The following is a 27,863-nucleotide window of genomic DNA, read 5'->3' as shown; positions in this document are numbered from 1 at the left end:
ATATAGATGATTGCTAGGTTAAATTCTAGCCGTTGCAAGGAGATAGAGTTGCTTCCATGATTTTTGGTCATTGGTTACACAGAATATCTTTTCTGTTCTGATTCGATCTCCACGAGGGATAGGCCAAGCTTGGACTCGGTCATTTGTGTTTATCTTTTCCTGGAAAATAGGAGGTTGTTGCCTGACTTCGTCTTCCGTCGCTGCTGAAGGGGTGTCGTTGTATCTATGCCTCCGTCATGAGGAGTCTTCGTCATTGACCTCGCTTGACTATTGTTGACTTTACATTAGCAGATTTTTACCCATAACACTAAGTTTCCACATTAATAATGGAGCTAGGTTAGAGAATTGGAAGCATCAAACAAGATAAAGTTGAAAAATAAAATTTGGATTTTAATTATAATTTCTACACCGCCCTTTATTAAAAAAAATAAAATTATTTTGGCACCAAAAAGTACTACAAAATTACCGTAAAAATTTATTTTTTATTGTATCATCATTAATTAGTATTTTGCACTACATTATTTAGTCTTTAACCATAATTATTCATATTATAAATGGCCAAAAGTTCAACCCACTTCATGGGTCAGGCCACGCTTTGAGACGGGAATTGTGTGCCCAAACCCGTCCAAAATGGCCGGGGCATGCGGGCTTTTCAGGTCAAGCAAAAAAAAAATCAACTACAATAGACATTGTGAATATTAATACAACAAATAATTAGGAGTAAAATTTATTTATTGTATATCAATAAAATTAAAATTAATGAAAAAAATAAAGTCAATGTTTAATTGTTTATAAATAGATACATCGTACAAAGTAGCTCACAAGTCAAAATCATACTTTTATTAATTAACAAAAAACAAAGGGGTATGCGAATAAATACCAAAACTTATTTCAGATCAACCTTCAAATAAAACAAGTACAAGTATATGTTATATGTAGTACTCCGTATTTAATAACTTTCAAGCTTCAAATAAATACAAATATACAGTTCATTAATCGCGAGCTTTATATACGTAGACACGTTCATAGTATAAAAACATAATCTACGTATATATGTAACCCTGGCTAGAACGTACTTCAAATTTAGCAGTTTAGCCTATATTGGAACTATCTTGGTGCATTTTGATGATGATGGTTTGTTTGTTGTTGTTGTTGTTGTTGTTGTTGATGTGTTTGTTGCTGTAGTTGCTGATACATGGCAGCCATCTTACTATATGCGTCCATTGTCACCGGCTGCAAATTAAACATTGTTACATTAGTAACGTACATTACATATATGTAACGTACTATATGTACGCACTTGTACCTTACAATTAAATTAATCGATACCAATAATAATGTAAATTGATGTGCTTACATGTGATTGGCATGCAAGATACGCCGATAAGGGATCAGCCGGGACCATGGCACCTTGAGGCAACATGCATTCACTACCACCAGCAGGGTTACCGGTACCATCACATGTTGTTGGCGCTAGTGGCATGTTATAAGCAGCAGCCATATTCATGAAAGAGGGAGGGACACCGGCCACATTAGGCGGTCGTGCCATGGGGTTCATCATATTCATGTTCATGTGATCCATCCCCATTCCCATCCCCATCCCCATTCCCATCCCCATCCCCATCCCCATCGGAGCCATCATTGACATTTGTAGTTGGTGTTGGATCGCGAGTGGCATCATCATGGGCGGCAAGCTCATTCGGCTTAGCATTTGAATTTGTGCTTGTAAATTCTTTAGGTACTCAATTACTTCATCAAGCATTGAAGCCTTGTCTGTCTGCCAAAAAAATAGGTAATCAAAGGTTAAAAACATACCTTACTTCCATAATTATATGATGTATAATGAAGAGCAAATCACAAAAACCATTATGACACGATGGACTACATACTGAATAATTCAAACTAGATTGGGACACTTACCAAAGATCAAAGGTTCAAAATTTTATTGTTAAAGTGCGCTATTATTCTAAAAGTCTATAGTGCAAACAACACTTGATTAACACTTTGAATGTCACACAAATAAGGTGACTGGTTAAAAGAAATTGCACGTCAATTTTCAATAATTATTACATACTTTAATCTTACTATGCAATAAGTACTTGATCTCTATCGAATTCTTTGCAACCAAAAAAGGATATCAACTTTTTTTTTTTTTTTTTTAAATCATATAGGAAGTAGTTATTCTTGTTAGAATCATTCTTACCCCAAGTTGCTTCAAATAGTCAAGATGGTGGACCTCAATGAACAATGTTCTCTATTTATGAAATAGAAAAGGGGAGCATTTTTTCCGAAATTGATAGCCACCAAATTAAAAGCCAAAAAACAAATCCCAATAGATATGAAGAAACATGCAGGCCCCTCCAACAATTTTTCTTTTTTTTAATAGAAAAATTTATGTATAAACATATTGGACTGCTATTATTATTAAAGACTGGTCAAAATATTTACAATTTCTGTCTGTATTCAATTTATTTTTTTTAACAATATTGTATCTTATAATTCGTATTACTCCCTCCGTTTTTAAATACTTGCTCAATTTCTCCATGCGCGGAGTTTTAAGAGAAATTAGATAAAGTAATAAAATATGGAGGTAGTGAGGTTGGTGGAAGAATAAAAAATTATAAAACAAAAGTAGTGGAGAGAATTGGAGGAGAGAGAATATATGTTGGGACCACTAGGTGAGAGAAATTGATTAAATATTGTAAAAGCTTTTCAAACAAGAAAATGGAGCAAGTATTTAAAAACAGCCGCAAATAAAAAGTGGAACAAGTATTTAAAAACAGAGGGAGTATATGTTTTTTTTAAAAAAAAAGGTAAAAAAAATAATATGTGGCTAACATCAAATATACGTAGAATGTGATATCAAATATGTTTCCAAATTGCTAAACTATGTGGAGAAGATAAATGGATGCCCCAAAAAATCCAAAACCACTAGATTACTTGTCTTTCATGGCCCCTCCCATTTTAGACTTTTAGGTTCTTTATGCTCAAAGGTAAAAGATGTTGCATTTTACATAGATTCCCATTTTAATTGCCTTGCTTTTCTTAACCCCTGTAGCTTTGATAAATTCCATTGTTTTTTTTTTTTTTTTTTTATCTTACTCGGATTTTACCTTCATATAATATCAGCGCCACATCATTTATGTTACCACTAAATTATAATTCAATCATCATTACATTTTCTTGTCAAAGTTAATATTCTATAAAATTATGGATTCACTTTTCAAACAAATTAAAAAAAAAATACACATCAAGACGTAACATAAAGTATGTATGTGTGAACACCAGTCACACCATACTATCTAATAATGGTGTGGCAAATTACATATGATACTTTTATTTTATTCGATTTTATTCGAATTTTCTGATAATATATACAAATTAAAGTATAGTGATCTTGGAGCATGAATTGAGGACTTACCTAACACAAAGTGGTTGACAACACTAGAAAAGATTTAAATGCTTATTCTCCTATTCACAATTGCTACTTACTAGCTAGAGGCATCAAGAACCATAATATTGAGAAGATAATGTAAAGGTGTCATTTCGATTCCCTGTATAAATATAAATGAAGATTTGAAGGAGACATTTTCCATCAATTTGCCAGGTCTTAGTGGCTGCGATGCTCATTACTTGTTAAATTCACTTGGCCTATCAACATCATGAATTTAAAGACTTTATTATCATTGAATCCTATTTAGTTGTAATTTTAATTACCACACACTCTTAATTTAGATTAAACAATAAATTACTATTGTGTGCACCGCAAAGTACAAAGGATAGTGCAACCATTAGCGAGTGGATGACACTTGCCTTTTTAGATAACACACTTGTTATGCACTTGAAAGTACTAAAGAAATGGTTCCACTAGGTTCCATTATTAGTGAGTAAATGACACTTTTCTTTCTACTAAACACACTAGTTATACACTTGACATCATGAAATAAATGAGGGAGAACACCTTCTCTTTTACCCCTGACACTTGTCATATATGCACTTGAGGTCGTGAGAGCATCATTTCCGACGCTAAGCATTTCAATTCAGATATACTCCCTACGATTTTTATTACTCTACCAAATTTATGCTTTTAGGCACTTTCTACTTAAATTTATTGTCGATAAGCATCCTTAACCATATACATTTCAATCTTTTTTTTTTTTTTTTTTTTTTTTTTACATTATCCTCTTTCTTCTCAAACTCATATGTCTTTCTACTTTATTATTTTTTTTTCTTATACTCGCCCACATTTTCATTTTCGTTTTTGTACAAAAGAAGTTAATTGTTGTAAGAGAGTAGGAAATACATACCTTATTTGAATTAGGAACCAACTTTTGCAATGTCTTCATCTTTTGATTGATCTTGTCTCTTCTTTTCTGAAACCATGTTTACCATGTGATTAATTATTCATGAAATTAGAAGAAAACAAATATGATGACATGATGATGATGTCAAGCAAATCTAACAAAAAAAGATAAATATATCAATATAAAATAAATCACCAATTAGTGTCAAGGCCAGAATGATAGAATATGATTACAAAGAACCACTTTTAAGTCACCTTTAATCTTTAATTAAACTGTAATTAGCAAACAACTAATTATAGGAATAATCCTCCAATCATTACCTTATAAAGGTTGATAGTGATGTTCCTTTAAAATATAAATATAAATAAATAGCATTGACATAATATTGATGCTGACATGTCAACTAAAAATGCTAACAAAAGATAAATGAGGCTATATATGTGAAGAAACAAAGAGCAGACAAATAGAGGACATACTCTTTCAGATTGATTATGAACAGCAGCAGCCCTGCTCCTTTTTGTTGATACACCTGATTTTGCTGTACCTTGCTTTTGATTTTCCTCTTCTTCACCTCTTTCCCTCTGTTAAAAAAAATTATGAAACTAATTAATATTAACAAAAAGATAATTTTTTTTTTTTACCAAGTACAATCCAAGAGTCAATAAAGGTATGTAACTGAAGTTAACGGCTTGTTTGATAGGTGATAGGCGGTAGTTTTATTATACTCATTTAGATGGAAAATTAACGGCTTATTTAGTAGGTTCACCTTAGTGGTTATAAATCTTTGAATGTATATACTTTTGTGAAGAAAAAAAAGGGTGATGGCAATACTTGTCATTCCCCAAATTTTGTAATTTTTCATTAGAACTTATGAAGTGGTATGATAAAATGGTAATGACAATTTGTTAAAAAATGTGTATTCTTTGTAATTCGTATTTGTAATTTATTTGAGTTTTTTATGTGTGAAATTACATATATATTGCTTATAAGTTATTACCATGAGCCCCTTTTCTATATCACCATCTACTAAAAATGATGTGAGAGTTTAAATGCTTTTATAATTATAATTTGTGTGGATGAAAAACAACTGACAAAAGCGATAAGGATTTTGGAATTGTGTCCTAATATGTAACACAAAAATATATATTTTTTTAAGGACTTTTTGTGAAAACTACCTAATAAAATCTAAATTTTGCGAGAAACTACCTAATAAAATAATGTTGTAAGAAACTACCGACTAAAAGGTAAAATGTTGTAAGATACTACCTTTGACAGAATTCTCAGCATTGACTTAATTTCACGACGTTGATCCACCTCAAAACACCCATGTACCATCGCGAGGGTTGGTTTTCAAGGTGGTAAGGTTATTTTCGGTGTGGTTGGAGGATATTCGTTCCAAGTTGGTGAGGATAGATTAGTGCTTTGAGATGGTGGTTTTGGGGGTGGGAGGTGGTGGGTTTGGGGTTGGAAGGTAGTTTAGGCGTGGTGGAGGCGATTTCAAGCAAGTTGGGCTGGTTTTGGGAGTGAAAGCGGCTGTTTTCAAGAGTGTTTGAGGTCGGTCAACAGTGAAAATCCGGTATAAGTAGTATTTTACAACGTTTTACCTTTTCTTAGGTAGTATTTTACAACATGTTATCTTTATTAAGTAGTATTAAGTATTAACATGTCCATGAACAACTAACTAGGAGGTCATTGTGGATTAACCATGATGACCTAATAAATTCGCATAAATACCATTTTATTTCTTTGCATTGGTTATTGATGAGTTTTGTTTTTCAAAAACTAAGAACGCCCTCAACATGGACTGATGATCACATCAACAATAGCAAGATCGAGATATAAATCATGACCTAATTTTTAACACACAATAATAGAATACTGTTTAGGGTAAAAATACCCCAGGTACGTGGCCCAATCTCATAGTGACACGTGGCCCAATAAACAGGTGACACGTGGCCCTATGAGAATGTGACACGTGTCCACTGGTCATAGTGACACATGTCAGCCATCTCTAAATGCCCCAATGCTAAAATCAGAAAGAGAAAAGGGCCCTGATGACCTCAGGCCCAAATCCCGAGAAAACCTTGAAAGCCGTAAAACGGCGCCCCTTACGACACGTGGCGACTTCTGATTGCGCAGCCAATCATGTCACGAAATTCTAGGGTATAAACCCTAGAGGGGTACATGTTCTCACCCCTATAAATACCCCAATCATTTATGATGGGAGGGGGATTTTGCGACATAACATAAATACAGAGCATCAAAACGCTCCAACTTCTCTCTACTTTCTCTCTCTAGCCTTTTCCGTTTCCGTTCACTAACTTGAGCGTCGGAGGCGAATATTCCGTACACCGGAATATTCGTTATTTTGCAGGTGTCCGAGTCTCATTGCCAGCAGAGCGTGACCAGTATCCGAGGGAATCACAAAAAACCCCGAAACATCTGGCGCCGTCTGTGGGGATACTCGTCCGTTATGGCAATAGACGGTCAGGCACCTAATTCTGGACCTCGTCCAGGCGAAGATGGATATGTAGAGGACATACATACTACCATACACTCAAGCAATCCTTTGACCGCCTCATTTGAAGAGGCCGAACAACCTTCCCCGGCTGCTTTAATGGCCGAGCTGACTAAGCTCCGCAAGGAGTTAGCGGCTGTCCAGCAAAAAGGGGGAGGAAGTATCTCTAAGAAAGCAAACAACAAGACCAATGCAACCGATGCTGGTAATACCCCATTCCGTCGTCCGCACGGAAGATCTCCCCGAGTCCCTCGGACCAATTTCTCTGACCTGCTGGCGAAAACACAGTCGGCTGGGGGGAAGGGCAGACAGCCAAAAAGAGTAGAGGCTGAACCGTCCCAGCGTTTTAAGGATGCAAGGGATTACATTCGGCACAAACAAAGGGAGAGGGCCGCATACTCTGACACGGCCTCTACCCCAACCATGCCGGAGGGAGTCTCCAACCAATCTTTCTCCCAATACACCAACACGGCTGCTTCTAGCAAGAGTCATACTATTACTCCCCGACCAGTTCAGCCGTTGCCATATCAGCCCCCTCAGGTACTCAATGGGTGGATGCAACCAACTCCCCAAGTTTTTGGGCAAAATGGGCCGTATGGTCAGATGTTCGGCCAGACTCCCTACCTGGCTGGAACGTCCGCTCAGCCTCAGCCCATTGACTGGCAGATGCGTTTGTTGAATTTGGGAGATAAGCCGCCTCCGTTTTCGCAAGACATATTAGCATCTCCTCAACCAGCAAAAGTCAAGAGTGTACTAGTGGGTGCCTATGATGGTACGGGCAACCCAGAAGAGCATGTTACCTCGTACAGGAATCTGATGTACTTGCAAAGTGTAGATGATGCTACATGGTGTAGATGCTTTCCGGCCACTCTCAAAGGGGTAGCTCAGGATTGGTTTAACAGCCTCCCAGCCGGGTGCATCAATTGCTTTACCACCCTCAGTTTGTTGTTTGTGGGAAACTTCTCATACAACATCCCACCAAGAAAGACAAGTCTCAACTTGGCTACAATTGTCCAAGAAAAGAATGAAGGACTACGTTCGTACGTCCAAAGGTTTAACCAAGAAAAAGCCCAAATTCATAATCTTCCGGACGAAATGGCTTACTCAGAATTTCTCCGGGGATTAAGGCATAATGGTTTTAAGTTTGATTTGGTAAGAAAAAAGATTCGGTCATACGCAGGTGTATTGCGGGAAGCCGAAGCCTATATTGAGGCCGCGGATTTTTGTTCGCTCACCAAATCAGAACAGCCGGCCAAGGGGGCTGAGAAGAAACAATCTTCTCGGCAAGACTCGGCCGGTCGAAAGAAAGAAAGAAACAAAAGAAAAGAAATCTGGGTAGCTGATGACCAGCAACCCAAGTCAAAGAAAACCAAGACATACGAGCCTCAGTATGAGTTCAACAAGGATGGGTACTCTATTTTGATGGAGATAAAAGACAAGTTTGAGTTTGAGAAGCCTCAGCCTCTGAGAGGCTCAGCCCAGTACAGGAACAAAAACAAGTATTGTCATTACCACAAGGATGTGGGTCATGACACGAATGAGTGTATCAATTTGAAGAGACTGTTGGATAAGTTGGCCGACAAGGGTCTACTGAAACCCTATGTGACCAAATCCAAATTCACCTTCAAGCGGACAGACAACATGTCCGAGAAAAAGCAACAAAGCGAAAAGAAAAATGACAAGGAAGATGATGGGAATAGCACTGATTCAGGTTTTGTGGCCGTCATATCAGGAGGCTTTGCCTCAGGCGGCCCTACCATGAAAGGAATCAAGCAGGACGCTCGAAACCTGTCAAATGTGATGCAAATGGACGTTGTTAAAGCCGAGCCATTTCCTGAAGTGATCATAAGTGAAGCTGACCGTGGTGAGGTCAGAGCTTTGCACAATGATCCCATGGTCTTTGTAATGAAAATAGCAAATTTGAAGGTGGGACGGGTATTGATTGATACGGGCAGTTCGGCCGATATCATAAGTCTCTCTGCCTTGAGGAATTTAAGCTTCCCAGAAGATGCTCTCCAAGATATAACTCATCCTTTAGTAGGATTTGGGGGGAATATCATTCATCCAGTCGGACGGATTGACCTTCCCATCCGTTTCGGGCAGAAGGGGGAAGGAAGAGACATGGTCGTCCGTTTCCTTGTGGTAAAAGAGTTGACTGGGTACAACGTAATCCTTGGCCGCCCTACTCTCAATGCAGCCAAGGCGGTCATAGTGCCTCACTTGATGTTGCTCAAGTTTGAAAGGTCAGACGGAAAAATCGGAACAATTCAAGGAAGTCAGAAAATGGCCAAGGAATGTAATCAGCTGGCCGTGAAGCCAACAGCACGCGGCCCAAAGTTGTCCGAGGTAAAGGAGGAAGGAGCCTCACTCCCAGCATACCAGGTCGGCCAGAAGCGTAAGGCGACCAGGACAGAGGAAGCCTAGCAACTAATGACTGTCGGCCGGCCAGATGAGTTGAGGCCCCAGCCGGCCGGCAGCCACCAGGATATAGTGCTTGACTCCAACCACCCAGAACGGACAGTTAGTGTCGGCACTATAGCCTTGGAATTGCTTGGGGATGAGTTAGTGCGGCTGTTAAGAGAATTCAAAGATGTGTTTGCATTTGAAGTTGGTGAAATGCCAGGAATAAGCCCTGACCTGGCCGTGCACAAGTTGGCCGTGAATCCTTTGATAAAGCCTATCCGCCAGAAGAAGAGAAATCACGGAGAAGAAAGGAATCAGGCGGCCGCAGCAGAGGTAAAAAAGCTGCTGGACGCCGGTTTCATTCGGCAATGCTTTTACCCAGATTGGGTGGCCAATGTAGTTCTTGTGAAAAAGCCGAATGGGACTTGGAGGATGTGCGTGGATTACACGGACTTGAACAAGGCGTGTCCTAAGGATAGTTTCCCCTTGCCTAAGATCGACCGCTTGGTTGACTCTACAGCCGGACACGCCCTCATGAGCTTCATGGACGCATACTCCGGATTCCATCAAATTCCTTTGTGGGAAGAAGATCAAGAGAAAACAGCGTTTGTGACCGAGCAGGGGTTGTACTGTTACAAGGTTATGCCATTCGGCCTCAAGAATGCCCCTGCTACATTTCAGAGGCTGGTTAATACAGTCTTCAGAGACCAGATCGGCCGTAACATGGAGGCGTACATTGATGACATGATTGTCAAGTCAAAAGAGCCGGCCGACCATCTCAAGGATCTACGAGAAACGTTCGCCGAACTCAGGCGGCATAAGATGATGTTAAATCCAAAGAAGTGTGTATTTGGTGTTGAGTCCGGCAAGTTTCTCGGATTTTTGATTGATCAACGTGGAATCGAGGCCAACCCTGAAAAAATTCAAGCCGTCCTTGACATGAAGTCTCCAAGAACAGTCAAGGAAGTGCAAAGACTGACCGGTTGTTTAGCAGCCCTTGGAAGATTTTTGTCAAGGTCAGGGGATAAGTGCCGTTACTTTTTTCAAACCATAAAGAAGAAAGCCATGTTCGAGTGGACAGAGGAGGCCGAGGAAGCATTTGTACAGTTGAAAAATCACTTGCATACATTGCCTCGCCTCGTCAGTCCGTTCAAGAATGAGAAACTATACATCTACCTTGCCATCTCTGAACACTCTCTAGGTGCCGTCCTTCTCGCTGAAAGAGACGGCCATCAGGTCCCAGTGTATTTTATCAGCCATGTACTTCACAATGCTGAGCTGAAGTACCCTCCAATTGAAAAATTTGGCCTGGCCTTGTACATGGCATCTAAGAAGCTGCGGCCATATTTTTTAACACATTCAATCGTGGTCTATACAGACCAACCCTTGAAGAAGCCGTTCTCAACTTTGGAGGCGAGCGGCCGCATGCTCAAGTGGGCCTTAGAGCTCAGAGGTTTTGACCTTGTATTTGAGCCAAGGAAGGCAATCAAGGGGCAAGCCTTTGCAGATTTTTTGGCTGAAATGACACGGCCTGATCTTCAGCCGGCCGGGGACCGAGTTTGGAAAGTGTTTGTGGATGGTAGTGCAACAGCGACCGGGTGTGGCGCTGGTATTATATGTGAATCTCCTGAGGGAGACAAGTATGAGTACGCGTTGAGGTTTCAGTTCCAAGCGTCAAACAATGAAGCTGAGTACGAAGCATTGTTGGCCGGCCTAAGGATGTGTAAAGCGGCCGGGGCAACCAAAATTGAAGTATGCTCGGACTCCCGGCTAATAGTCCATCAGGTCAATGGTGGCTTTGAGGCCAGGGAGCCGGCCATGATGAAGTACATGCAGCTAGTTAAAAATGAGGCCGAAGGCCTAGAGCTTTTCTCTCTCAAGCAAGTTCCCCGTTCAGAGAATCATCAAGCGGACGCCCTCTCCAAATTGGCTTCCTCGGCGTCATGTGATACTCCTAGATCAGTGTTTTGGGAGGTAAAGGAAAAAAGGAGCATTGATGCCGAGCCCGTTCATATAATAGATAGAAGTTCAACCTGGATGGACGGAATCATTTCCTACTTAAGGGATGGAATACTTCCGGACGATCCGAAAGAAGGTTGGCTATTGAAGAGGAAGGCGGCCTGGTTTGAGATGAAGGACGGAGAGCTATTCAAAAGAGCCTTTGTGAAGCCTTACCTTAAATGTATAACTCCCGAAAGAGGGCATGATGTGTTGGATGACCTTCATAAGGGGCATTGTGGTTCGCATATTGGAGGCCGAGCCTTAGCTGAAAAGGCGACACAGTTGGGATATTACTGGCCGAGCCTAAAATCGGACGCCATGAAAATGGTGAAAAAATGTGACAAGTGCCAGAAATTTTCAACCCTTATTCATCGTCCAGCAAATAGCCTATCAGCCATCAGTAGTCCACTCCCCTTTGCCAAATGGGGCATGGACATTTTGGGACCGTATACTCCTGCATCCGGCCAGAGACGGTATGTATTGGTGGCAGTAGACTACTTCACCAAATGGGTTGAAGCTGAGGCCGTCCGGGGCATTAAATGGACGGATGTGTCGGCCTTCATTTGGAAAAGCATTATCACTCGGTATGGGGTGCCTCAGTCAATGGTGTTCGACAATGGACCCCAATTTGAGACGCGTCAACTCAAAGAATGGCTGGGCGACCAAGGCATTACCCATTGCTTTGCCTCGGTCGGCCGACCACAAGCCAATGGTCAAGTTGAGGCCTATAACAAGTTGATTGCAAATGGGATCAAGCGCAGGCTTGAAAAAGCAGGCGGCCTATGGGCAGACGAGCTGGTCAATGTACTATGGTCCATACGGACAACAGCAAAGAGTTCTACAGGGGAGACTCCATTCTTTTTGGTCTATGGAGCTGAGGCCGTACTCCCAATTGAAATGTATGAGCCCACTTTGCGGGTAATGCTTTATGATGAATCGGCCAATTGGGAGGCCATGAAGACCGCCCTAGATTTCCTTCCGGAAGCTAGGGGCAATGCGGCGCTTAGGCATGAAATTTATCGCCTAAGGATGACAAGGGCATATAACCGCCGAGTGTCTAAGCGGCCGCTCAAGATGGGGGATCTAGTGTTGAGAAAAATGGAAGCTGTTGGTCGTGCCAATGAGGACGGCAAGTTGACTCCAAACTGGGAGGGACCGTACAGAATCAGGGAAGAAGTCCGAGACGGCACATATCGCCTTGAGGCAATTGATGGCCGTCAGATCCCACGGACATGGAACACTGATAACTTGAAAAAGTATCATGTTTGAGCTTGGTTTCTTTAAGTACTTAGCCAAAAAGCTGTTTATACAGCTAGGTCTACTGACCGAGCCTTGTAATTAAAGCCGTACGGCCACAACAATGTACTTTTGACAAAAATTAATGAAAGTCAGGCATTGTTGAATTGTTTGGTGTTTTTATGTTTAAAGGCCGAGTTAATAAGGAAGCAAGGTTGCTTCCAATAAAGTAACGCGGCCTACCATTCTTTTTGAATGGCCGAGTTAACAAGGAAGCAAAGTTGCTTCCAATGTAGTAACACGGCCTATCATTCTTTTTGAATGGCCGAACCAAAAAGGAAGCAAGGTTGCTCCCAATATAGCAACTCGGCCACACAAAAAAAAAAAAAAAAAAAAAAAAAAAAGAAGCTGATTTAATTCAGAGATCAATGCGTCCGCCCAAATCTAGGCGGACGATTGAGGCAAGGTATCCCGAACTTGTGTAGAGAACAAGTGTCCTTTATAAATAGGGCAAGGGCATACCTAGGCATTTAGCCCGGCCAATCAAGGAATCTCTGAGTTGAGATAATACTCAGGATTTCTAGGGTAAGTCCGAGCGATAGATTCAACGGACCACTCGTACAATGATAGCCGAACGGCCGATTAAATTAATTCGGTGCTTCACCTAGCCCAAGGGCAATCATTACTATGATTTGATTAACCTGCTAGCCGTCATGCCCTTTTAAGGCATAAAAACTACCAAGTTAATCAAACCACTTAGAAAATGGACTAGGCGAACACCGAATAAAGGGGCATACCCCTAGAAGCGTACGAAAAGGCATAATACTGAGACGTACGGAAAACTTGCAAAAAGCATAAAATTTGCAAAAAAATTGCCAAGTATGAAACAGAAGAGCCGCCATAAGGCGGACAAAGCTTTCATTAATAAGACCGCACAAAGGCGGCCGAAATGCTTACATAACCGCTTGTACAGGCGGCCTCAAAAAAAAAAAAAAAAAAAAAAAAAAAAAAGTACAAAATAAACTAAGTACACAGTAAGCTGAAAAAGAAAAGGAAAGCTGAGCAGACGGCTGCTGGAGAACCTGAGCTCTACTTAGCCGTGTTATCTGTGGCAGGCTCCTCCGCTATCTTGGCGTCCTTGGCCGGGGCAGCCTTCTTGTCCGCCTCCTCCTCCTCCTCATCCCCGTCCTCTCCGGACTCGGGGGAAGTAACTACTAGTTCTGGAGGAGGCATGCCGGCCTTCCTTGCCTCTTCTTTAAGGCAGACGTACTGAAGCCGCTTTTTGAAGCGTTCCTCGTAGTAGGCGGCTTCACCTTCGTCCACCATCAAGTTGAAGGCATCATAGAAGTATGCCTTAAGCCTGTCTTCTGCATTTTGCTCGATGCGGATGACTTCTTCAACGCTGATCGGCCGAGGAGTTTTAAGTTGCTCCTCATAGTCCGCAAGGGACTTCTTTAGGGTTTCCACCTCGGCCTTCAACGCGTCCGCTTCATCTAGCGCAGACTTAAGGTTGGCTTGTGCCATCTTCAGTTCGCTCTTCAGGGCCTCGGACGCCTCGAAGCCCAACCGCCATTTTTCCTTTTCCAGGACGGCCTCGTCCCTCTCAACCCTCATGGCCTCCCTGGCCAAGGACTCCTGTTCGAGTGCCTGGCCCAGTTTGACCAGGTCCTCTGTTTGCCGCGCCGCTTTGTCGGACAGCGCGGTTATTTGGGTCTCAAAGTGTACCCTTTGGACGGCGGCCGTCCCAGTTACAGCGTCCTCAGCTTTCCTGATTTCAATCCAAGCGTTCTTCAACCGTTCATTCTCCTTGTCCTTCCAATCTAGGAAGGCGTTCAAACGGAGGAAGAGCTGCGGACAGAAGGAAGAAACTCAGTCAAAAATATAAAAAGTTGGCTAAGTGTTGGAGAGCAAAAACATAAGGAGATAGAAGTCTACCTCGGCACTGCAGTTCAGCATGGGGCCGAGGAAGCCTTCGTTGATCCCCCGCAGCTTATCACGCTGCGCTTGTGGGACCGCGCGAACCATGGCCTCGCGCATGGCCTTCCTGTCCGCGCCAGTCAGTGACTGGCCGGGTACCCTCAACTGCATCTCCTCTGATATATCTGCGGACGACCGTGTAAGAGAAGTTAGCTGAATTTTACGACTTATAAAAAGTGAGGAAAAAGATGGCTAACCAGTGGAGAAGGTTGGAGGAGAACGGTTGGTGGGAGGAGGCGGTAAAGGAGCTTCCTCCTCTTCCGGACGGCTCCCTTCAGCGTCGCTGGACGGTGGGTTGACCAGCACCGTCCCGATCCAGCGACCGGTCATTTGTTCTGGGGTTAACCTATCCCCACCGTCCGAAGGGACGGACTCCTCACGGACCTGACCAGCAACAGGTTCCGTGGGCTTGGAGGCCCCGCTTTGTGTCAGCCGGGGTTGTTCTCCTTTAGACTGCGTTGTAGCAGTCTGCGACTTTGCCATGGCCGCTGCTTGAGAAGACGTCTTGGAAGCAACCGTCTTTCTCCTCTTGGATGCGTTCGCATCAGGAGTGGACGTGGCCGGCTGCTTCCGCCTGGCCTTCGGGGTGGAAGAGGAGGTCTGCAAAAACACCAAGTCAGAACAATTTGATGGCGTCCGTGCGATTTGGGAAAGGAGCTCCCTGTCAGCATGCATGAACGGACATAGAGCGTCCGTGCAAACTCAGGAAGTAGGCTCCTTCCAATATAGCAGAGCGGACGCATTAAGAAATGAGAAATTCAAAAAATAAGCTAAGTGTTTACCTCTTTGAGTTGCTCGTACATCTTGAAGCGAGCCTTGTATCTGGCCAAGTCCACCTCGGACATCTCAACCTCCGCTTTTTGGGCCGAGTCAAGCATAGCGTACGCCTCCGCTGCAAAAACAGAAGGCAAAAGTGTTAGAATATTTTTCTGAAGAATTCTATGTGCGTACAGAAAAGTTTATATATCTAGGTGCCCACCTTGGGGCATGTTCTGGTACAGGCCGTACGCAGACATGAAGATAGGGTCCCTAAGCCAATTGGCAAGTGGAACCCAATGGCTAGGGACCCGTTCAGTTTTGTTGCCCCGCCTGACTCGATTAACTTTGAAGTACTCGAGCTGGTGTTCGTGGCTTGGGTGGATGGGCGGCTTGTCAGGCTTGAGGTCTCCGCGTCCGAGTTGAATAGGCTCTGGACGGCACCTGTTCATGCGGAGGTTGAACTCCGCGTCCTGAGTTTTGATACGGTAGAAACGGTGCTTCCAGTCCCTCCACTTACTGACACGGTCGACCACGACCATGTAATCCCTGGTTGCACTCAAGATAAGCCAACCATCCACCTCCTTTTCCAGCCGAGTGAGTGAGTGCATCTCACAAAAGACCGCAAAGTCTGGTGTAAATTTCTTAGCGATGCACGTCACTAAGTACCCAAAGATGTTCAACCAACTGTTTGGCGTCAGTTGGAAGAGGCCGATGTCATACTCGTCCAGGACAGTCCGGACGAATGGGTGAAGAGGGAAGCGGAGCCCTACATCAAAGGCGGCCCGGTAAACGCAAAACGCTCGTTTGCGCGGCTTCTCCTCATCCCAGATAGCCACAGCAATGGCCTTCCTGGGGACTTGAATCTCGAATCCCTCCCCCAAATGGAGGGACTCCTTATACTTCTCAAAATCTTTCTTTAAAAACTTTAGGGCTGTCTCCCCAATTGTACAGGCGTACGGGTCCCTAAAGTTATCAATGTTGGCGACGGTCTCTTCGGCCGCCTCCTCGCCCTCGGCTGTCTCACCCACGGCCTCTTTTTCAACTTCCTCCTCTTCCACTTGGTGAGAAGGGGCACTCCCAAACTCTGAAGACAGCACTCTGTCCAAATCTGCTGCCTCGGCCGAGCTTCGGCCCCTTGAGCTTGGGACGCCCATCGAAGAAGGAACGTCCTCCTCGACCATTGGACGCTTGCCTTTATCCTTGGCAGCGTCCGCCCCATTTCCCGAAGGAGGGGCGTTGCGAATAGGCAGAGCGGACGGTTCACGGATTGAGATTCCTGTCAAGGGTCTGTCCGCCCCACCCAGTTGAGGCCGAGGTTGAGAAGAAGGGACGGACGAACCAGAAGCGTCCGCCCCCGGGTTGGAAGGGTTGTCCATACAGGCTACCAGTTCAGCCCCATCCATGACTGAATTGGCAAATTGAGGGAACCTAAGTTCCGGAGCGGGTGCGGACGAGGCGCCTTCAGCTCTAAGACGTTCCTCGAAGGAAGAAGTGACCTCCACGGCCAAGTGATGAGAGCCAGTGGAGGCGGTCGTTGTTTGGGCGGTGGAGTCAGTCTCCACCATTGTACTTGGATCACTAGGGTCATAAGGGACCCTAGGATGAACCAGACTTCCGTCTGGGTTCCTGGCCGCGTTAAGCTCACGCGTACGCATGGTTCTCGCCATTGCCTGTTGGGACAGAGAAGAATAAGTGGGGGTGAGTATGTACGCATCAGACATAGACTCACTCCAGGGAGGAGACAACTCTTCTCCGTCCACTCTAGATTCCTCAGTCCCAGGCGAACGGCCGGCCTCATGAGAAGAGTCGGACGAAGCCGAGTATGGATCCAGAATTGAAGTAAAAGAAAAAGAAAACGAGTAAAAGAGAAGATGTAGACGGCCTACCTCTGTACGTTCTGAAAGTTCTGAAGGTGGTGGTGAAGTTCTTGAAGATTGACCGGAAAGCTCAAAAATGCCCGGAAAACTCAAACTCACGGCGGCGCTCTTGAAGATTAAGGGAAAAATAACTTTCTCTCGCTAGAACGCTCTGACTTCTCTCTAGAATTCACAATTGGGTAAAGTGTGAAAATGAGAATTCACCTCCCATATTTATAGAGTGAATTCAGGAGGGCAAAATGGTAAAACCATCTTTCCCGCCTAAACACTCAAACGGTAATTTCTTGAGAAATCACTCGAAGAAAGGGCCAGGACGACGTTAGGGTTCTGTTAACTTGTGAAAGAGACCAGATGAACAATTAACACCTTCAGCACTTAGTCTCCAAAAATTGAGAAAATCTAAGAGGAAAAGCGTCCGCCCAGTTCTCAGACGTACAAAGCATGATTAGAAAGCCAGGAAGTACATCTGAAATCATGGAAGCCCAGATTACCCCAAAGAAGATATATGGCCGTTCTGGGTGGTTAGGAGATCAACTCCTCCCAGAGTACCAGAACGTCCAGTCCCATTAAAGTGGTCGTTCTGGTCAGTTAGGAGATCAACTCCTCCCAGAGTACCAGGACGTCCAGTCCCATTAAAGTGGTCGTTCTGGTCAGTTAGGAGATCAACTCCTCCCAGAGTACCAGGACGTCCAGTCCCATTAAAGTGGCCGTTCTGGTCAGTTAGGAGATCAACTCCTCCCAGAGTACCAGAACGTCCAGTCCCATTAAAGTGGCCGTTCTGGTCAGTTAGGAGATCAACTCCTCCCAGAGTACCAGGACGTCCAGTCCCATTAAAGTGGTCGTTCTGGTCAGTTAGGAGATCAACTCCTCCCAGAGTACCAGGACGTCCAGTCCCATTAAAGTGGCCGTTCTGGTCAGTTAGGAGATCAACTCCTCCCAGAGTACCAGAACGTCCAGTCCCATTAAAGTGGCCGTTCTGGTCAGTTAGGAGATCAACTCCTCCCAGAGTACCAGGACGTCCAGTCCCATTAAAGTGGCCGTTCTGGTCAGTTAGGAGATCAACTCCTCCCAGAGTACCAGGACGTCCAGTCCCACTAAAGTGGCCGTTCTGGTCAGTTAGGAGATCAACTCCTTCCAGAGTACCAGGACGTCCAGAGTGCAAGATCAGAGGAGGCGGCCAGTAAGTGTACGAGCCACCCCCTCTGAGGGGCAAATGTTTAGGGTAAAAATACCCCAGGTACGTGGCCCAATCTCATAGTGACACGTGGCCCAATAAACAGGTGACACGTGGCCCTATGAGAATGTGACACGTGTCCACTGGTCATAGTGACACATGTCAGCCATCTCTAAATGCCCCAATGCTAAAATCAGAAAGAGAAAAGGGCCCTGATGACCTCAGGCCCAAATCCCGAGAAAACCTTGAAAGCCGTAAAACGGCGCCCCTTACGACACGTGGCGACTTCTGATTGCGCAGCCAATCATGTCACGAAATTCTAGGGTATAAACCCTAGAGGGGTACATGTTCTCACCCCTATAAATACCCCAATCATTTATGATGGGAGGGGGATTTTGCGACATAACATAAATACAGAGCATCAAAACGCTCCAACTTCTCTCTACTTTCTCTCTCTAGCCTTTTCCGTTTCCGTTCACTAACTTGAGCGTCGGAGGCGAATATTCCGTACACCGGAATATTCGTTATTTTGCAGGTGTCCGAGTCTCATTGCCAGCAGAGCGTGACCAGTATCCGAGGGAATCACAAAAAACCCCGAAACAAATACATTTTTAAAAAAATTTAGCTATAGTGGATTATTCTTGCTTACTAATGATTGCCCCTTATATAGACTCGATACAATGAACATTTAGGAGAAAATGGATTTGGAATTGTGACCTAATATCAACATATGAAAGAGATTGTGAGAATATCATGCCACTTCTTTTTTCCAAAGATTAGATAGAGACAATGGAATTGAAATTGTGCCCTAATAGCAACACTTGAAATGATTGTGAGAATACCGCTTATTTTCTCCAAAGATTCGCGATTGATTTTGGCTTGAAAGCTTACCCCCTAACATGGATTGAGTACCAAACCATATAATAAGGTGATAAGGGATCAATTTGAAATAGGACATAAGAATAAAGTTTTGCAAGAATCTATTAATGAATTTAACCATCAAAATCTAGTTTTTAAGCGTACGAAATAATACTAATATCAACTTAATCAATTCCATACCAGTAAATATAACGAGGACGCTAGGATTTTAGCATATGACTTTATCAATAAGGTTGATACGGAGTTATACCTTTTTTCTTGACATTCACAAAATCTTGCTTTCTAAGAATTAGGCATTTACTTTATTCCATTCCTTGTGCGGCTAATGTTAAATTAAACACCAAAATTTCTCAGTCGCTCTTAACTTATTGGCTATATAATTAAACACCCAAAAATACACATTTAATCACAATTTTAGTAGCCTAGAATTTCCAATTGAAAAGGGTATATACAAACAAAAAATGGTAACACCATCATGTATATATAATTACATAGTTACATCGCTTTCATGTAATGATAACCTCATATTGCCAATATGCAATTATTATCTATATATCTTTATCTGTGACTTGTAAGCTACTTCGTTTAATACACGTACACCTCCAAAATATTAATGGCGATTTTTTTTTTTTTGGCCTAATTATACTTCATGAATAATCATTATTAATTAAATAATTTGCAAAATTGCAAGTGGTAGATTAAATAAAAAACATGTTGAGGACGAGCAACACTTTGACTCATCTTATTAATACAACCAAGATAGAATGTAAAATTGAAATAAGTTGGGGTTTGTATGTTTCATTGGTTTCTCGTTCCCTTAATTAATTAAATATTTGTCATTTTAATAGATTATTTACTTCGGTTTGATTTAATAAAATGCTGGTCTAATATTTTCTAGTAAAAAAAATATTGTGAGATTTAAAAGACGGGATTAGAAAATTACCTGAGACCTACAGACATAAACTACGATCGTCGAGTAGATGTTGCACTGCGGAGCATCTCCCGCTTATATCGCTAAAAATTACATCTTGTTGGAGAGACAATCTAACTATCCTTTGTAGCCGTGAGCATAGACGAATCCAAGGGGAGGCCTACCCGTGCCTTGGCCCCCCAATGCCCAAATTTTGGTATTATATAAATAAAAAAAACTTGTACAAATACTCAAGTTTTATAGTAGGTTTAGTTGGTTAGTACTTGTATCATAGATTTGCACAATTTTTTTTTTTTTTTTTTTAAGTGTTGGTTTCTTAAACTCATATCTCTTATGGCTTTATTATTTGAAATGCTTTATAACTTCGGCCCAAGCTATAAAAATTTTTTGGATCCGCCCTTGGCCGTGAGGTTGTAGCACCTAGTCCTAGGCTCCTAGCAACATATACATGCACATCACAACCCGACTCACAAATCACAATACTCCCTCCGTGTTTTAATTATACTTATCAAATGAGATCGTGTTTTTATTAATGTTACACTTTCTTTTTTTTTTGGCAAAAGCTACATTTTAATGTTATATCTCTCTCGATCTCTCCTTTCATGATCCCCACTCAAATTCACTATTACTTTTTATTATTATTATTATTATTACTCTTCTCTCACATTCATTACTTTTCAATAAATTATTAACCCCACTATCTTTATTTTACAATTTTTTAATACTCTAACTACTCCAAGTACCTCTTATTTTATTTAAGTCAATTAAATTGTCTAAAACTATATACTGTTCAACGTGTAACACTTATTAAAACACGGAGGAAGTATCGTAAAATTATACTTCCGTATTACTCGTGTTTATTTATTTTCTAGCTTTCTTTGCAAGATTTTTGGACTGCTTAATCCGGGTCCATCCCGGCCCAACTCGGCCTCTTCACTCCTTGAGATGAGTATTTTGGAAATTTAAGCTTGTAGCTAGAATGCTATTTTTTTTTTTGAAACACAATTGTAGCTAGAATGCTAGATGCATGTCAATAATTTTTGTTTTGTTTTTTTTTTTTTTTTTTTTTTTTTTTTTTTTTGAGGCAATAATTTTTGTTTTCTTAATTACATACAAGTATATATTTTTTCCCTCAATTTTTTATGACGTTCACACTATTTTTGAACAACTTGAGATCTTAGTTTTGCTGTGTATCATCTTCTTTTGATTTCTAATAAAAAATAAATCCGTTTCAAAACAATAAAATTTATCTCTAAAATATAATTATTTTTTGAAAAATTTATCAAAAACCTCCTTATAAAATACTTTTTTTTTTTTTTGTGTAAAAAATCACCTTATAATTATTATTTTTTGTTAGTTCGCACTTGAATTTAAATTTCTGTTGCGAACACACACCTTTTGCCGGATTCTGATTTTTGACCTTTTTTTCGGCGTTGACTTGGTCACGTGCATCTCTTACAACTACCCTCCTTTAGTTTCACCCCCTTTTCCTCACCAACACCACCACTTCACCTCCAGGCATGGGCGTAGCCAGGGGGGCTGATCGAGGCCCGGCCCCCCGTGGCCCAAAAGGTAATATGTATATTTTGTAGTTTGGTCTCCATAAGAAACTAATAAATAGTAAATATTTAGCTATTACAACATGTTGTCAATGGTAGCACAGTTGGTAGTTTGAGATTTGCATGGTGAGAGAGATTCAAACTCGACTCCCCATTTAAGCACAATTTTTTTTTGTTAACTTTATCGAGTCTTTGCTCCCTTAGATTTTTATTCCTGGCTTCGCCCCTGCCTCCAGGCCACCACTACTTCACTGCCACCAACATCACCTCATTGCCACCTTCACCAACACCATCTCACCGCCATAAATCCACTCCCATTGTCTTAGCATTGTTAGCTCACAAACATTAGTGTTGAATAAACTTTATTCCATATAACATATACTAAAAAAAACACTCACATTTTGACGACGCTTGCCATTGTTATACGGAATAATAAATACAGTACACCAATTAACCGTACCTTGTCGCAATTGGGAATTAACGCTTGCACTGCTCTGAATTTTTCATTGACCGGCTGCCTACGTCTGTTCTCATTTGTTTGTTTCTGTGAACGTCTCTGTTTATGTACATATATACAGCACAATTATTAGCAAAATCTGTTGAAATTTCAGTTTAACTAATTCACAAAGATCATCTCTTAAATGAGGATGTAATCATGAAATAGTTTGATTAGTTGAATACAAATATAACAAGATCAGATGATGAAGATTGCATAATTCTCACCCTCAATGATTCATGTTGATATTCTTGATCAGACGTGTGAGTCTCGTTAGGATCTAGAAGTTGTTTTCCCTTTGAATGCCCTTTCTTTGAATCTTTATTATGCTTGCTCTTTGGTCCCTATATTTGTAAAATGAATGTTTTTGTTAAAAAAAAAAAAAAAAAAAAATTATCTTTAAGGTTCGGATTCAATGAGAGGTTTCTTAAAATGAGAAATATGAAATGTGCAAAAGTTTTAACTAAATGTGAATATTTTTTCCACTTAAATGTGCAAAATTGATTCTTGAATTAATAAAAATTTTGATTATTTTGGAAAATTAGTGTACCCATTATGTTCAAAATTTATGCATATCAAATTTAGGTTTTTTAAGGCACATTTGGACAAAAAAATTATACACAGTACATTCATATATACATGAACATTTTTCAGTTAGACGCCAAGAAATTATATTCTTGTAAGATCTTGATTGGTTGCTAGATTCGTCCGGACATAGAAATTATATTCTTGTAAGATCTTGATTGGTTGCTAGATTCGTCCGGACATATAATTTTAAAATATGTATTACTTCCTCCGTTCTTTTTTTATTTGCGAGCATAAAAACCAATATTTTGTAAATTGAAAGTTAATATGCGAGTCTGGGCCACACCTGATACAACTGTTCACTTTATACGACCAAGTAGGTTCCACCTCAAAACCATATGACAATGAGGGGAGTAACCCCTTAGCCTTATAGAGTGGATATAACTTTAACTTTTTCTTCAATGTGGGATACACATCCCAATATTCCTCTTCACTTTTATACTCGTTCAATGTGGAACAACACTTTCACTCACATGTGGGTTTTCTCATGGGCTCAACAAAAGTAGATGAAAATTGCAATATTATAATCTCACTCTCAATGAATCATGGTGATGGTGTATGGGCATTGTACCAGGCTCCATATGCTGCTTCCCTTTTGAATGTGTTTCGTCTACATCCAAATTCTTGACTTCTAGTCCCTGTATATACATACAAATGTTATTATGTCAGAAATTGAACCAAGTTGCAACTACCTAGTCCAAATTCAATTCAACTTGTGCTACACTAGCTGCTCCCACATTTAGGGAACTAGTATGCGCCCGTACTAATGCACGAGTTCTAACTATTAATGAGATTTAAAAAATTAAAATATAACATAAAAAAAATTAAAATTAAAAAATATAACTAAAAAGAAAACAAAAATATGACGTATGTTTTTTTTTGAGGTAATAAAAATGTCACATTTTAAATTATTGATAGGAATGTATGAAATTATAAAAGAAAATTAAAAAGTAGTGAAACTTTGGTGAAATTGAAAATTTGAAGTGCACATAATTTTGGGAAAAAAAAATGTGCAGTTATATTATGGAATAGGTAGATTTTTGGGGTAGTATGTGTTATTAGGAAAAATATTAAAATAATAGTAGAAAAAAACCAAATAATTATTGATTACTTACACAAACAAATTGAAATATAAATCAATAAATCATAAAATGATGAAACATACACACATCAAATTTAGAGTAGAAAAAACAACTATACTTTATCTGTAAACATGAAACTTGCATGATATATCATATATGTATATAATAAAGTATAATAAAGTAAAAATATATGTAAATTATATTGTTATCTCTACTTGGAAGGATAAGCAAAACCATAAACTAAAAGCCAAAAACATACTACATAAAGATCCCAGAATCCTAGAAAAATTAAGCTAACAAATATTAAGGGCTTGTTCTCATTGATTGAACTCAGCTGAACTGAACTGAACTGAACTGAACTAAATTGAACTGAACTGAACTGAGCTGAACTGAACTGAATATTTTATAAGAGAAGGAAATTAGGAACTGAACTGAACTGAACTGAGCTGAGCTGAACTGAACTGAATATTTTATAAGAGAAGGAAATTAGGAACTGAACTGAACTGAACTGAGCTGAGCTTAACTGAATTTCAACGTAAGAGAACAGACCCTAACAAAAAATTTCCAAAGCATTTTAAATCAATTTGGGACAACCAATTAATCAAAAATCTTTACAACATAAATTCAACCAAATTACTTCGATTTACCATTCATCAGTAAAGTTTAATGACAAAATCCAAGAAATTTCCAATAGAGAATTAAAACTTACCTTGACAATAAAACTTTTTCTCTGTTACGATTACAAAGTATAAGACCTTTGTTGTTTTGGTTTTTTTTTTTTTTTCTTTTTATATGTACGTATTATTCCTGCAAAATGGATTAATGTGGGAGTATTGCAGACTTGCAGTAGAGTTGTTGCAATGGAAAAGTATGAGATTAGTGGGTTTACTATAATGTGTAAGTGTAGTTATTCAATCAAGAGTTCATGGAATGGAGAATTTAGCGGGTTATGGCACTTATGGGTATAAGTTATTAGTTATCGGAGCAGTTGATAAGGATTTTTTTTTTTCCCTTCTTTTTTGAAATATGTTCGATATTAGTTGGATTGTAGTACTTCTTAAGGGTTCGTTTGGCATTGTTGCGGTTTTCAGTTTTTTTGTTTTTTGTATTTTAAAAGTGTATGATATATGTCATATAATGAATAAAAAATTAGTCAAACTTATTAAAATCATGATAATTTTGAAAACTGACAACAGAAAAGTGAAAACACCTTTTTCTTGTTTCCTGTTTTTGGTTTTTTGTTTTTAAAAAAACTAAAAACTGAAAACAAAAAACAATGTCAGACAAGCCCTAAGTTAGCAGTTTAATTTGAATCCAAGGATTTGTGTATTTTTTTTTCTTTTTTTGTTTGAAATTTAAAATTAGATAGTAATAGTTATTTTTGGAGGGATTAGAGTTATGAGGCGGGATTGAATGAGAGTTTAGCATTGGGATTTTGGAGGCTTCTCGTTAAAACGAATCTGCAATTATATATAAGATTATGATAGAACTTAAGTTACAACACGATAATACAATATTTATAACGACGCTTAGTGCTTGTATGGTTGTAAGTAAACAAAAGGTCCGCAGGGCATGTAAGGAAGTTAGATTTCTATAGCCTGGTCCTCCCTGCTTCACATCTTGTTTATTACATCCTCCGTTTCTTTATACTTGCAAGAGTTGCAACACTTCCCTAAAATGAAAATGTCACAATACTTGCAACACACTAAAATTAGAAAGTTGTTTTGTTAAAAGTTGTAATTCCTCCGTTTTCTTTTAGATGCAACACACCTTTTAGCGCGGTAATTAAAAAAGGTGGGGTTTACATGATATAATAAACTTTAAAATAAGATGACTGGTTGTTAGGAGAGTAATTTAGTGGGCCATGTGCTTTAAATAAGGGAAATAGTATAGTTTTTCCCTAAAGTAACTTTCCTTTTAGAGTGTGTTGTAAGTATTGTGACATTTTCTTTTTAGGGAAGTGTTGCAAGTAAAAGAACACAGAGGAATTATTATATTCCTTATTTTAATCACCTGACCCACTAAATTATACTCTTAACCATCTCTCACCCTTTTAATTGTATTAAATTACATGAGCCCCACCATGGACGGATCTAGGGGCGGGCCTACCCAGGTCATGGCCCTCCCTAAGCCCAGAAAATTCAGTTTATATGTTATATTATTGCCTTTTGTTATATAAAATGTGCTTAACTGAGATTGTTATTAGGCTTTTAAGGCCTGTTCATATTTACTTATTTTCAGTTCAGTTCAGTTCAGTTCAGCTCCAATCAGTTCAGTTCAGTTCAATTCAGTTCAGCTCTTAATTTCCCTCTCTCATAAATATTCATTTCAGCTTAGTTCAGTTCAGTTCAGTTCAGTTCAGCTCCAATCAGTTCAGTTCAGTTCAGTTCAGCTCCAATCAGTTCAGTTCAGTTCAGTTCAGTTCAGCTCCAATCAGTTCAGTTCAGTTCAGTTCAGCTCAGTTCAGCTGATTTCAATAAATATGAACAGGCCCTTAGTATGTATAATGGTGTTGTAGGTTGTGGGATTGTGGGTTCTAATCCGACAGCTAGCAACTTTGGAATTTTTTTTAATAGCCTTTTCTATTACTTCATACTCTGGATCATGTATGGTCCGCCCTAAACATTAATCCTAGATCCGTCTTTGAACCCCACTTTTCTTAAATACCGCGAAAAAAGTGTGTTGCATGTATAAAGAGAAAGAGGAAATATTTAGGCTAAACTACAGTTATTTTCTTACATTATATAAATAAAATTTTACGAATAGGACATGCGTTAAAATTAAAATTAAGTACTACGTATATATAAATTAAAATATATATATATTATTATTGATAGCTATAGGAACTACATACTCTAAGACTAACCTCATTTAGATAACCTTGGAAAAAGTGATTGTTCTTGCTTGTGGAAACATCCAAGTGATGCTCATCAGGTCGGGTTGAAAGCGGGCTTGTAGGAAGATCCAAGCGATGATCATCAGGTCGGGTTGAGGGTGGAGGTAGTGTTGCATGTAAGGGAACTTCAGAAAGATATTGAAATATATCATGCAATGACTGGTCATGACCACCGGTGTTCTCAGGTGATGGGAATAAAAGAGTACTTGTATTATCGTTAAACATGGTGGTAGTAGTACTAGGAACATAAGTTTCATCGTCACAAATTACGGAATTTGTGGTCGTACTGCAAGTTTGATACGCCCCTTGTTCTTTCATCTCTTCTAGCCAGGTGAATATGAATTTGGTCAGGGTTTCAACTTTCAAGTTAATACAAATGTTTGAGTTTATTTGATGGATGGTAAGATTGGTAACACATTTTTTATTATATATTTTTATCAAGTATATCCTTATATTTTGATGATGAATTAATGCGTAGCATATATTTTGATGCCACTTGTACGTACAACCGCTGGACAATAATCAAGCAAATGGAGATGAGTTGCCGCTTGTAATATCGGTACCCACTACATCTTATATATATATTGTAGAGTTAATTTTGTAACACTTCTTAATACTCACACACCCATTTTTTTTTATTTTTTATTTGACATCCAAACAAGTTCCACGTCTCTTAACTTTCACTATTATTTTTCCTGATAACACCCAACTACCCAAAAAAACTACCTATTTATTATATACCGAGTATTATATATATATATATATATATATATATATATATATATATATATATATATATATATATATATATATATATATATATATATATATATATATATATATCAACTTCACATATTTACTCTAGTTTATAATAAGGGCTTGTTCTCTTACATTGAAATTCAGTTCAGCTTAGTTTAGTTCAGATCAGTTCAGTTCAGTTCAGTTCAGTTCAACTCCTAATTTCCTTCTCTTATAAAATATTCATTTCAGTTCAGTTCAGTTCAATTCAGTTCAACTCAGTTCAATTCAGTTCAACTCAGTTCAGTTCAGTTCAGTTCAGTTCAACTCAGTTTAGTTCAGCTGAGTTCAGTCAATGAGAACAGGCCCTAACTAAAGAGTATGTATTGTGGGATATATTTTGTGAAATAATTTGGGTATTATCTTTTGTTATTGTTTCCTAATTCCT

The 27,863-nt window shown here is 39.9% G+C and overlaps 1 protein-coding gene across 1 annotated transcript; it reads right to left on the bottom strand.

Annotated features, from left to right (window-relative positions):
• Positions 1–867: 867 nt before the first annotated feature.
• On the bottom strand, positions 868–26,995 carry LOC145564010 (uncharacterized). The gene is made up of 8 exons (XM_081624382.1): positions 26,648–26,995; positions 23,233–23,337; positions 22,342–22,458; positions 22,079–22,174; positions 4,781–4,885; positions 4,308–4,373; positions 1,358–1,777; positions 868–1,233 (listed from the first exon to the last, which is right to left on the bottom strand). Exons 1-8 carry the CDS (start codon positions 26,993–26,995, stop codon positions 1,108–1,110), a joined length of 1,383 nt encoding a protein of 460 aa, XP_081480508.1. The 3' UTR covers positions 868–1,107.
• Between the last annotated feature and the right edge of the window lie 868 nt (positions 26,996–27,863).

Source organism: Chenopodium album, chromosome 1, assembly GCF_948465745.1.
Source record: "Chenopodium album chromosome 1, dcCheAlbu1.1, whole genome shotgun sequence".
In the NCBI taxonomy this organism is placed as follows: domain Eukaryota; kingdom Viridiplantae; phylum Streptophyta; class Magnoliopsida; order Caryophyllales; family Amaranthaceae; genus Chenopodium; species Chenopodium album.
The sequence above is the reverse complement of the archived record's forward strand: the minus strand, read 5'-3'. Positions and strand labels throughout refer to the sequence as shown.

Coding starts and splice junctions, on each gene's coding strand:
- LOC145564010 (XM_081624382.1), bottom strand. CDS start 26,995: ATGAAAGAACAAGGGGCGTATCAAACTTGCAGTACGACCACAAATTCC. Junction 23,338..26,647: donor TCCAAGGTTATCTAAATGAG/GTTAGTCTTAGA, acceptor ATGTATATACAG/GGACTAGAAGTCAAGAATTT. Junction 1,234..1,357: donor ATCTTGCATGCCAATCACAT/GTAAGCACATCA, acceptor TTTAATTTGCAG/CCGGTGACAATGGACGCATA.